This window comes from Papaver somniferum, chromosome 3 (assembly GCF_003573695.1).
Source record: "Papaver somniferum cultivar HN1 chromosome 3, ASM357369v1, whole genome shotgun sequence".
In the NCBI taxonomy this organism is placed as follows: Eukaryota; Viridiplantae; Streptophyta; class Magnoliopsida; order Ranunculales; family Papaveraceae; genus Papaver; species Papaver somniferum.
Genome location: NC_039360.1, coordinates 115744411 through 115757935, shown reverse-complemented (window position 1 = coordinate 115757935; position 13525 = coordinate 115744411). Strand labels below are relative to the sequence as shown.

The window sequence follows — 13525 nt, the reverse complement described above, 5'->3', positions numbered from 1 at the left end:
ATGGCGCTAAAACAGCAGCAACGATGGGATTTCGATTGAGGATTCTTGAGACTGTGAAGGTTTAACCTAATTTGGTGTTAGCTAATGGTGATTATTAGGGGTAGTTTTGAGATGTGAATGAAGCTGAAGTCGTGAAGACGAAGATGAAGTTTCAAGACTTAAACTCAGTTGCTGAAAGAGATCTAACAGCGACATGGAATTGAAGTCTGCCTTGGTTGGATGTGAACTGAAGAACAAGGATAACTGGCGTTGGCTAGTAGGGATTTGTATGGGGTTCTTAGATTATGAAGAGAAGATGGAGGAGAGTCCTGTGTTCAATGGATTTGGGGGTCTTGCTGTCGATGTCTGTATTTGGGTCATTTGGGTCAGCTGGTGAAGTCAGTGGTGGTGTTTCCCGGTTCTCTAAATGGGTTTTCAAAGCAGTTGTATAGAGAGCTCAATGTTTCAGATGCAAATGAAGATGAAATTGAAGAAGTCTCAAGGCTGAAACTCAGTTGCAGAAAGGGACTCAACAGTAACATGGAATTGTGAGTTGTCGTGATCGGAAAGTTGGGCATTAATGTGGTTCTCGCAGCAACTAGAGGTGAAGATGCTGGTGCGAGATGCTGGTGCTGATGGTGCTGAGACGAGAGCGAATTTAATGGTTGAAGGGCAGGTGGTGCAGTCATCTTGGATGGTGAAATACTTGCCAGCAGTGGTGCTGAACTGAAGTTTGCTGTTGGCTAGGGAGAATAAATTGGCAGATGGTGAGAATATGGAGAAAGTGATGCGATTTCCAGACGTGAATGGAGATAGATTTTGTATGAATGGGTTGTGCCAAGATGCCGCATTTGGTTGAGCTGACTGTAATCAGAGGAAGGTGCTTACAAGTAGATGGAGAATGGGAATCAGCACGAGCAATGCTGTCTACAATGGGACAAGAACGGGCAGAGGCCGGACTTCACTGATGACCTGAAAGGCTTTGGCAATATTGGCTCGGTCCTGTTTGAAGTCTTGGAGTGCATATAAATAGGAAAGAACAAACTTGGGAAGGATACGCCGTTTTCAGGGAAGAAATTAGGGTTAGCTCCATTTTATTGATTTTTCATATGCTGAGTTTATTGATCTTTATATCATTTTCTATGGCATTGAACAAAATTATATCTAGCTAAATCCCTTATTAGGGTGAAGGATGAACTTGTAGGTTTAAATTACTTATGTTCTTAAACAAGGGTTTTCTTCAACTTTGAGCTTAATGTCATTTGTTTGAGTTTCTCTTAAATGGTTTATTCTCTATACAATTTCTCATATTGTATGCCATGTATAGTCTATTGTTAGGTTGATAGAAATTCTCATTTAACCTTGTTATCAATTGATTTATGAATATTCTTAGACTAGTTATGCCTCGTATGATTAGTTCTTAGGATTTCTACTTTAGGTTGAGAACAAACATAACTTGTGATACTACTTGTCGATAAATCTTAAACGTCATATCTTCCGTGGATCAATAGCTAGGTTTGCTATTGTGCATGAGTAAAATTAGAGACCCTTGTGAGAGACATAAGTGACACTTAGCCTACAACGGATTCCGTAGCCTTAGTACTTCTAAATCTTTGATTACAATTCTTTATAAATTTGCTTTATTTACTCTTTAGCTTATTTTCTTAGTACAACAGTCTCTGGAATATTGAATTTTGGTTAGTTAGGTCTTGATATTAATTAGTAGTAGTTTTTGCACTCCTTGAGGGAACGAACCGTGCTTGCTATTGTGTGCTATTTTTGACACCGTGCACTTGCGATAAAACAAAGTCGGTCTACCGACCCATCAAGTTTTTGACGCCGCTGCCGAGGAGTGGTTGAAAAATACGCTCTAATTAATGTAGTTTATTTTCTAATCGTAGCTTAGTTTTTGTATTCTGTACATAGTTTATTTTTTTATTTTTTTCATTTTTTTTAGTTCTTTTTCCGCAGTTTTTTAAACTTTCTTTAGTTACCTTAGTCTGAAGAACGCAGTTGGAATCTCTCCAAAAAAGGCAGAAAAGTAAGTATCTAAAATCCTCGCGAGGCTTTGCAAGGTGAGTTTAAACTGAATTATGCATTTTGTTAGCATAATAAAACAATTATCCATCTTGTTAAAGTAACCCTTTATACATGACAAGAACAGATGATGAGGGTACGAACCTTCCGGTTAAAAGTTTGAGAGAATATATGTACCCTACTAGAGTCTCTCAACTTTCTTGTATTATTTTGCCTACCACCACAACAGCCTATGAAATTAGAGCAAGCACCATTTAAGCACTTCCTAATTTCGACGATAAAGAGAATGAAAATCCTTCCTACCACATTAGAAATTTTAAAGAATTGTGTGGTACAATGAAGTTCAAGGACTTACCTGATGAGTTTCTTAGACTTAGGTTGTTTCCTTTGTCTTTGAAGGATAAGGCAAAATCTTGGCTGAATGCATTATCTCCTTCGTCAATTAGTACTTGGAATGACTTGATTAATATATTCTTGCATAATTCTTTCCTAGGCATAAAACTATTGCCATTTGTCAAAAACTATATAGTTTTTCGCAACAAGAAGGAGAAGGTCTTTATGATTATTTAGAGAGGTTTCATGATCTCTTGTTACAATGTCCACACCATGGATTGGATACTCCTAGGCTCATATTGATCCTTTATGAGGGATTAGATTGCAAAACAGCGACTACGATAGAATCACTTTGTGGTGGGAATTTCCTTGATAAGAGTGCCGAAGAAGGTTACAAAATTTTGCATGAAATAGCTGGAAAAATCCAAGAGTGGGAGGCTAGAGAACCCATAAGATCAATAGCTAGTAGTGAAGGGATTCACAGAGTTGATAATGAATTCGAATATGAGGCCAAGTTTTATGTTTTGACACGAAGACTTGAGTCGTTAGAAAGAAATGTTAAAGTCAAGCCTATTGAGTGTATTACACATGCATCTTCTATTCCTAGTGATTGCACTAACCAAAGAATTCCTAGTTTGGAAGAAAGTATTTGTCTATTTATGCAGGCTACTCAAAGATCTATGGAAAACTTACAACAACAGCTAAATGAGCTAGTCAGCCAACTGAATGAGCGAGACAAGGGTCAGTTCTCGAGTCAAATACAGACTCACCGTACAGGTTCTTTTGAGGTAAGCACATCTGGTGCTAAGCCAACTCATCATGTCCAGGCCGTCACTACTCTCAGAAGTGGACGAGTCATTGATAATCATGTTAGTGATGATGAGGAGAATGTGCAAGAGAGGAACCTGCCTACTATTACACAGGTTACTCCTTCAACAGAAACCGATGAAACCGAAAAAGGTAATTCTGAAATTTCTTATGTTCCTCACGCTCCTTTTCCTCAAGCATTACTACCTCGTAAGAAAGGAGCTAGTCCTAATGACATCTTAGAAGTGTTTAAACAAGTTAACGTCAACATTCCACTCTTAGATGCCATTAAACAAATTCCTTCTTATACTAAGTTTCTAAGAGATATGTGCATTGTGAAACGAAAATTGAATGTGCATAAGAAAGCTTTCCTTGCTGAACAGGTGAGCTCGATTATTACACAGAAAGCTCCACCCAAATTTAAAGATCCAGGTTGTCCTACGATTGCTTGCACTATAGGTGAACATAGGACTGAACATGCATTGTTAGATTTAGGGGCCAGTGTGAATCTCTTGCCATATTTTGTGTATGTGCAATTAGAACTTGGTGATTTGAAACCCACTAATGTCACTCTCCAATTGTCTGATAGGTCAATTAAAATTCCTATGAGAGTGGTAGAGGATATTTTTATCCAGGTTGAAAGTTTTGTTTATCCCGTTGATTTTATTGTTTTAGATACTCAACCTGTTTCTAATCCCTGTGGGCAGATTCCTGTCATCTTAGGTAGACCTTTTTTGGCTACCTCGAATGCGGTTATCAACTGTCGCAATCGAAACATGGAGCTTACTTTTGGAAATATGAAAATGGAGATAAATGTGTTTAGCCTTTCAAATTTGTCTGCGATTTCTGAAACTTGTGAACATGTATGCATGGTTAATGGTGTGAATGATTATACTCACTGTTATAATGAGAATCTCGAAAACATGTTTGAAAACTTTGCAGGTTGTAAGGAGTTACCAAAAACAGATAATCTCGGGGTTTTTTTGCATTTGCGGTTTCCTAACAGGAACCAACTAATAATCCGGTCTTATATTACGGAAGAGCAGCCTAGAAATATTAGTCGCCTCACAGTAACCTAACTGATTAATAGAAGAAGTTATGGGGAAATCACAAGTGTCTGAGACGAAGAACTGTTGTGATTACTTTTTATATCTTACCTATCAGAGATAAATCTCGAGTAAATATTAGAGAAGATAAAACTCAATACGATAGAACAAGTAATATCATAATACGCAACTAAAGAGAAAATAGTTGGATCTGGCTTCACGAATCCCAAATGAAATCTTCAAGTCGTTAACCTTATAATGGTTTTGGAAAAACTAGGTTAAAAGAGAATCGACTCTAGTTAGCAACCAGGACACACAGAAGTGTTGGGATTAGGTTTTTCAGTTGCTAGGGTTCTCCCTTACATAGCCTTTCAAATCAGACCAACTAAGATAGCTTAGTAACAAAACACTTAATATTCACTGTTAGATGGACTACTGATTTAGGATTCAAGCTAAGTCTGCTTAGAAATTAAGCAATTAATCTCCACCGATAGTTGGTCTTAGCTTGTTACACACAAATGAAATATACTTATATTTAGATATGGGTAACCGTACCTAAACGTGTATATTGGGTTGGCTCAATAATAGTTAACTGAAGTTAGCCATATGAACACTTTTGACTTAGCCAAATTCATCTAACACTTCTAGATCAAATATGCTGATCAATCAATCATGATAGATAATCAAATGAATCTAAATGCGTTTCAAATAGAGCTGTTCAATTGTTCACTATCTCATAGAAATATTCGTGAACAAATTGAAAGAAATCAGTTTGATTCGTGATTGTACAAGAATCAATTCATGAACATTTAGCCACGGTTTGCAAAGGTAACTTTCATTCCTTAAATCATAAATGTTTTAGTTCACGAGTATGAGAATCATACATTACTGATTTTAGAACTTAACCATTCGCAAACTGGGTACGCGAACAACAGCTCCGGACCTTGGCCTAGTCAAGCCGTTCGCAAATCCGGTTCGCGAACAACCGTTCCGGACCCAACTCAGGTAAACCCGTTCGCATACTAGGTACGCAAACAAGAGTTCCGGACCTTCTCAGGTAAATCCGTTCGCATACTAGGTATGCAAACAAGAGTTCCGGACCTGAACCATCACAATACAGTTCGCATACTGGGTATGCATACCGTGTTGTATCCAGACATGGGTAATCGTTCTAAACTCTTATTTAAATCATTGAAACATCCTTAGAAGACGACAATGGTAATCTTACATATACCATTAGCTTCAAGTAATTTTCAAGTGATCAAATGATCAATACGAAACTTCCCGAGGTAACATCAACTGACTGTCTCACACAAATCATATAAGATGTTCAAGGTAATTTTTAAATGATCATCTTTTGACTTAATATTTGGTTTCCAACAAATAAATTGTTTCCAACTAAACTCGTTAAGAATAGGATGAACATAGCTAAAGCAAAAAGCTTCAAACACGTATTTCGAGAAATAGATACGCGAGATATACTCGGCTCAAAATATCAAATGTGTATAATGTAAAAGTCTATATAGTTATACAATTTAGTCCCGTTAGAAGATAAAATAGAATAGACTTTTGAGTGATAGATAAGTGTTAGTCTCCACATACCTTTTGTTGATGAGGTTCCTCCAAGCTCCTCAGTAGATCTTCTTCTTCAATTGGTGAACGTCGTGAAGTTTAAAACTCAACTAAACATTCTATCCTAATCCGAGACATAGCTATAAGTAGACTAGAAATCAAGTATATGGTTTTGATCAATTAAACTTAACAAACAAGCTTGAGATAGCAACACTTGCGAGTTCGATCGAGCAATGCTCTAACAGTCACCCCATTTGTCAATTTTAGTGACAAAACTATCAATACATATGGATTACAAATTAAATAAAATTTGTAGCTTCTCATCTATCATTCTTGATCTCCTTGGATCTTCAACTTTCCTTGAATTGTTCGTTGCTCCAAGTACTCCAGCGATTCTGAACATGTTCAACTCTGCATTATTGTTGTTGACGATCCGTAGCCATAAAAATAAGAAACAGACGTTCTAAATCATTGTTATACAGTGTCATAGTATTATTATTAAATCAAAGTCCAATTGTATCACAACTTTGAAATAGTACTATGGTGATATGTATCACTCCCCCTTAGTCAATACTTCCATCTCACAATGAAAACCACTCCCCCTTACATAATGATCCGTAAACCATATGTATGGAAAATGCGGGGGTCTAACAACCACACCCAAAAATTTGTTTGGCAATCTGAGAGGACTTACTCCAATATACTTTCTAGAGAATCAACTAGACAGTCAGACTCAATATAGAGTAAAGTATATCAAAGAGTTTAATATCTCTAACTCTTAATTCAATCCCCAATCAGCAAATAGAAATCTGCGAGCCCGATTGAATATAAGAGGAGTTACTTGAGTAGTACCAAAGACCAATGTTCAAGTGTCAATCAATGTAAATCAACAGCCAAAGGTTCGATATTCTAATTGATTGATCTTAACGCACAACCTGTGATATTTCAATTATATAAAAAAATATAATGTGGAAGAAAAAAATAACACAGACACCAGAATTTTGTTAACAAGGAAACCGCCAATGCAGAAAAACCCGGGACCTAGTCCAGATTGAACACCACACTGTATTAAGACGCTACATTAGCCTACTACCAATTAACTTCGGACTAGACTGTAGTTGAACCCTAATCAATATCACACTGATTCAAGGTACAGTTACGTTCCTTATGTCTCTGATCCCAGCAGGATACTACGCACTTGATTCCCTTAGTTGATCTCACCCACAACCAAGAGTTGCTACGACCCAAAGTCGAAGACTTGATAAACAAATGTGTCTCACACAGAAAAGTCTATAGACTGAATAAATCTGTCTCCCACAGAAATACCCAAGAATTTTTGTTCCGTCTTTTGATAAATCAAGGTGAACAGGAACCAATTGATAAACCGGTCTTATATTACCGAAGAACATCCTAATATTATCAATCACCTCACAATAATCTTAATCGACTAGCGAAACAAGATATTGTGGAATCACAAACGATGAGACGAAGATGTTTGTGATCACTTTTATCTTGCCTATCGGAGAAATTAATCTCGAGTAAATTATTTCAATTGTACTCAATACGATGGAATCGGGAAATATCAGAACACGCAACTACAAAGAAAATAGTTGGGTCTGGCTTCAGAATCCCAATGAAGTCTTTGAAGTCGTTAAGCTACAGGGTCTCGATAGAAACCTAAGGTTAAAGGAGAATCGACTCTATTTATGCAACTAATAACACACAGGAGGTGTGGGGACTAGTTTTCCCAGTTGCTAGAGTTCTCCTTTATATAATTTTCAAATCAGGGTTTGCAATCCAAGTTACCTTGGTAACAAAGCATTCAATATTCACTGTTAGATGAAAAACCTGATTCAACCAAGCTAATATCTTTCAACTGTTAGATCAAACTTAGCTTGTTACACACAAATGAAATGTACCCTCATTTGGGTTTATGTAACCGTACCCAAACGTGTACACCATGTTGATTCACAAATAGTTAACCGAGGTTAGCCATATGATTACTCTCAGATGAACGTTATTCATCTTAACCATAACTAGTTCAAATGACTCTAGTGAAACTAGTTAAAGAGTTGTTCAATTGCTATATTCTCATAGAATTATACAAGAACACAATTGAAGCAAAATCGGTTTGATTCACTTGAATCAATCATGAACTTTATAGCCACGGTTTGCAAAGATTGTATTCCTTATTATATAAATTTTTATGTTCATGTTCATAACCGATTTTAGAACTTTAACCTTCAAGTATGCAAACAGGTACGCATACTTGAAATACCCGGACTAAGATTGAGTTTCGCCAGTACGCAAACGGGTACGCGAACTTACAATCCCTACAAAAATTCTCGGACATGAACCTGTACGCCAGTACGCAAACGGGTACGCATACTTAGGTTCTCGGATTTCTCAAACTAACAGGTACGCAAACGGGTGCGCATACTATGGTTTCCGGACATGGATTACACATGTGCAAGAGTGCACAACATGACATATCCAATAATGGTTAAGTGTTCTAAACTCTTATTTCAATCATTGAAATTTTCTTAGAGGATGACAATATCCGTTTTCACACACTATTAGCATCAAAGCAATTTTCAAGTTATTGAAATAATCATTACGAAACATTCCAAGACAACACCAAATAATTGTATCACACAAACCATGTAAGATGTTACTCGGCAATTTTCACCTGATACAAGATGAACTTGGTCGAAGCGAAAGCTTGCCAACACATACTTCGAGAAATATATAAGCGACATAAACTCAGCTCGAAATCTCAAATGTGTATATAAAAAACTATATCGTAATACGACTTATGTCTCAATATAGGAGATAGAGTAAAAATAGACTTTCCAAGTGATAGATGAGTTTAAGTCTCCACATACCTTTTGTCGATGAAGTTCCACAAGCTCCCCTTAGTAGTTCTTCGTCTTCAAATGATAAATGCCGTGAAAACTAAGGTCAACTACACAATCTATATCCTAGTACGAGACATCTATAAATAGGCTATAAATCAAGACTTATAGTTTTGATCACTAACATTGACAAACATGCTTGAGATAGCAACGCATGCGAGTTCGACCGAGCAGTGCTCTAACAATCTCTCCCTTTGTCAATTTTAGTGATAAAACTATCAATACATATGGATTACAAAATAAATAAAAATTTGTAGCTTCTCATCCTATTGCTTGATCTCCTTGGAATCTTCAACTCGACTCGAAAACTTCGTCACTTCCAAGTACTCCATGATTCTAAACGTGTTCAACTCAGCATCATAGTTGTTGAAGATCCGTAGCGATAACAATGAGAAAACAAATGTTGTCAATCATTGTTATACAGTGCCATACTATTATTACACAACATCAAAGTTCAATTATATCACAACTTTGACAACAATACTATGGTGATATGTATCACTCCCCCTTAGTCAATACTTCATATCAACATGAAAATCACTCCCCCTTACATAATGATCCGTAAACCATATTTGTAGTATGAAACTACACATTAATTCTTCCTCTTTTTGTCAATATAAATTGGCAAAGGTACGAAAACTAGTGGGATCCTCATGAAATTTTCATAGAGATACTTCATGACCAAAAGAGAATAACATACCAACTTATTTAGATGCAATCATAAATCCGAAGCTAAATGCATTCATCAAGGAGTTTATAAAGATACAAGATAACCCCTATAATATTCCATAGGCGCACTCCCCACAAAGATTTGGAAATTCAGCACAAGTTCAATTAAGAACTCTCCCTCGTAAAATGTCATTCCCGAAAGAACAACAAAGGCGACCTTGCTTTTACAAGAAAAGAAGAATTTCTTTGGATATAACCAAATCACATGAAACATGAATTTGAAATCCAACAATCTCAATTGAATCAACGACAAAAATGATCAATTCAATTGGTCATGCTCGACATAAGAGAACTTACTGAGAAACACATTATATGCACAAAAATGTGGATCGGAGATCGACCAATACTACGGAATACACAAGGATCCCATTCCTTTTTTTCATCACTATTTGCATAATGACATATAATAGACATAATCCTTGTAAAAAAAAGTTCATCTTTTTTTCCATCAAAATTTGCATAATGACATAAAAGACTTTAACTTTTGTATTCAAAAGTTCATTCTATCTTTTATCAACATTTTCATACCGACATAATAGAGATAACTTTTGAACAAGTACGGGACAATCACAAGTTCACGGACGTAAGCAACATATCCCATAACAATTTGCAATATATAAAATCATAAAGATTAACATTGCAAAAATTATCTTCCAAAAAACTTAGAATTTCAATAAATAAATCTAAAAACATGAAGATGAAAACTTTGGACATAGCTATGTGTACTCACAATAATGGTTATTCCAAATCCTAGTTATTCTTCTAAAAACACAAGAACTAAATTCTTATAAGAAGATTTACTAGATATTGAGACCTCTGAAGAATTCTTTATCGTCCCCGAACTCCATGTCGTCAACAACCATAGGAACATAAGGTTCGTGGAGAAAGGAGTCAATTCCAACAAACCTTCTAGGCTGATGATGTCGAACCAGGGCCTTCTGAATTTCAAGAGTTCTCATAACAAAAGCTTTTATTTGTTGAATATCCTTCTTTGTTTCCTTCAACTCTTCAAGAACACCAGAAAACTTCTGAGAATTTGAAGGAACAACTCTTGGCTTCCTCACATTCCTTCTTTTTCTTTTCAAAGTTGGAGGTAACGGAGATTTATCTTTTTCCTTCATGATTGATGGCTTAACAATCATACTAACATCTTTTCCATCAGAACACATGATGCTTTGAATATCCTTACGTGTATGGGTTTGTGAGAGGAAATCACAATTTAAACTCAACAGGCAGTCTTAAGATGAAAAGAGTTTCAGAGAAGGAAAAGGAATGTAGGGTTACAGAACCTTTAACCACACAGGTTCACGCACACACAATCACAACCCTAAAGAGAATAGAATTGTTGATAATAACCCCTTTTTATTGATTAAACAGGGAAGTCCCTTCCAAAATGAAAAAGCGGGGGTCTAACAACACCACCCAATAATTCGATTAGCAATCTGTATGGACAAACTTCGAAATACTTTGCTAGAGAATCAACTAGACAGTCAGACTCAATCTAGATGAAAGTATCTCAAGGAGTCAATATCTCTCACTTGTTTTGATTTACTCAAGCTAAAACAATAGCGAGTCTTTAATCAAACACAAAGAATAACTTGGACGGTACCAAAGACCAATATCCAAGGATCAATCAATATCAATCAACAACCAAAGGTTGGATTTCCAATTGATGATCTTAACGCACAACCTGTATTATTTCAATTATATAAAATATAATGCGGAAAAGAAATAACACAGACACCAGAAGTTTTGTTAACGAGGAAACCGCAAATGCAGAAAACCCCCGGGACCTAGTACAGATTGAATACACACTGTATTAAGACGCTACAGACACTAGCCTACTACAAGCTAACTTCGGACTGGACTATAGTTGAACCCCAATCAGTCTCCCACTAATTCAAGGTACAGTTGTACTCCTACGCCTCTGATCCCAGTAGGATACTGCGCACTTGATTCCCTTAGCTGATCTCACCCACAACTAAGAGTTGCTGCAACCCAAAATCGCAGACTTGATAATAAACAAATCTGTCTCACACAGAAAAGTCTATCAAAGGATAAATCTGTCTCCCACAGAAAAACCTTAGGTTTTTGTTCCGTCTTAAGATATAAAATCAAGGTGAACATGAACCAATTGATTATCCGGTCTTATATTCCCGAAGAACATCCTAGATTAATCAACCACCTCTCAACAATCCTTCTTGACTACACAAGCAGTTTGTCGAGGAATCACAAACATTAAGACGAAGATGTTTGTGACTTCTTTATCTTGCCTATTAGAGAACTCTCACGATCTCAAGCCAATCAATAGATTGTACTCGTACGATAGAAGATACAAGATCATATCACACAACTACGATAAAAGTAATATCGTTCTGGCTTCACAATCCCAATGAAGTCTTTAAGTCGTTAACCTGGTTTTAGAGAAGAAAACTAAAGGTTAAAGAAGAATCGACTCTAGCGAGCGCACTAGTATGACACAAACGTGTGGGGATTAATTTTGCACAATGTTAGACGTCTCCTTTATATAGACTTCAGATCAGGGTTTTGCCTTAGTTACAAAGCAATCCATATTCACCGTTAGATGAAAACCTGATTTAGATTCAAGCTAATATTTCTCAACCGTTGGATGGAAAACTTAGCTTGTCACACACACTTGGGTAGACGTTTACTGGGTTTGTGAAAACCATGCCCAAACGTGTACGTGTATGTTGGTTCAACATAGTAACCCAAAAGGTTAACCATATGAGCAATTCATATTAACCTAGTTCTTCTTCACCATAACTAGTTCAATTGACTCAAATGAACTAGTTAGAGAGTTGTTCAATTGCTATGAGATCTTATGTAACTACACAAGACACAATTGAAACAAAGATGATTCGATTCGATTGAATCGGCTCATGAACTTTATAGCCACGGTTTGCATAAAGCATTCCTTAGTAATTTAAGTTTCATGTTCAGAGCACATCTTTAGATCATAACCACTTAAGCTCACAAACAAGTTCGCAGACTTAAGGCAACCGGCAGAGTTTTCCAAACTCATCAGAAAATCTCGGCAAAGAGACTTCCGCCAGTTCGCGGACTAAACACGCAAGCGAGTTTTTGGAAAATCCCAGCAGAAATTCTCGGCAAGAGAACTTTCTTCAGTTCGCGGACTTGGCAAAGCCAATTCCTCCGGTTTCTCTCAATCAACAAAGTTCGAAAACTTCGGAACTCTCATTCCAATCATTGAGACATTCTCAGAGGACCTTATATAGTCGTTATTCACAGACCGTTTCACGTCAGAGCAATTCTCAAAGTAATTGAAACTTTTCATGACTTTCGTCACTAGGTGAAGATAAACTTGATCAAAGCGAAACGCTTTACCAACGATTTCGAGAAAAAGATAAGTAGTGAATACTCAGCTCGAAATGTCAAATGTGTATGATCCAGTCTATATAACATACTGATAAGTGCTTAAATTACATCATTTGAATATCAATTTTTTATGCTTTTCCAAGCTATTTCTCTTGTATTTTCTTTATATTACACTTTGTTTTGCTTTTACAGGTATTATGGAGTCATGTGACGAAAAACAAGGAAGTTATGAGCTTAATCCAGCGCTTTGGCAACCTTAGTTGCTGGTACTCGAAGCGCAGCAGGGAACCGAGGCTTTGAAGCAGCTACAGACGACAACTTGAGCAACCAATTGTGTGCTAAAGAGGAATTCCTGAAGCACCAGACAGCCAATACTCTGGGCCACCACCATTTTCTTTAGTTATAAGGAACTGAGAAGGTCGAATGAGTTCACACTTCAGACCAAAGTATCTGATGCTACAACGAGAGCTGCTGAACCAAGTCATGCCGTCAGTAAACCAATTGTGATTGTGTGCCAAGAGTTTGGTCAGTCAAGCCGAAATGAAGATGTACATTCGTGACAGGAAACGAGTATACAGGAAGAAGATAAAAACCTGCTGCCATAACTCTGATTTTGCTGCCATTGATTATCGTTGCTGAATAATGAAGGTCAGGAAGAGATGATTGAAGAGAAATTTGACAGTTTATGAAGAATCAGATGTTGGGTTTGTTTAGAACTCGAGCTTGAATTGATTATATGGATGTTTGGGT

At 36.7% G+C, this 13525-nt stretch overlaps 1 protein-coding gene across 1 annotated transcript; it reads left to right on the top strand.

The window, feature by feature from the left end:
• The first annotated feature begins 873 nt into the window (after window positions 1–873).
• Window positions 874–13035, top strand: LOC113359883. Its single transcript, XM_026603453.1, has 3 exons — window positions 874–983; window positions 2510–4098; window positions 12968–13035. Exons 1-3 carry the CDS (start codon window positions 874–876, stop codon window positions 13033–13035), a joined length of 1767 nt encoding a protein of 588 aa, XP_026459238.1.
• Window positions 13036–13525: the final 490 nt, after the last annotated feature.

Excerpts from the sequence above, each read along its gene's own strand:
- LOC113359883 (XM_026603453.1), top strand. The coding sequence starts at position 874 with ATGGAGAATGGGAATCAGCACGAGCAATGCTGTCTACAATGGGACAAG. Across the intron at positions 984-2,509 it reads GGCAATATTGGCTCGGTCCT|GCATAAAACTATTGCCATTT; the intron begins GTTTGAAGTCTT and ends ATTCTTTCCTAG. Across the intron at positions 4,099-12,967 it reads CATGTTTGAAAACTTTGCAG|GTATTATGGAGTCATGTGAC; the intron begins GTTGTAAGGAGT and ends TTGCTTTTACAG.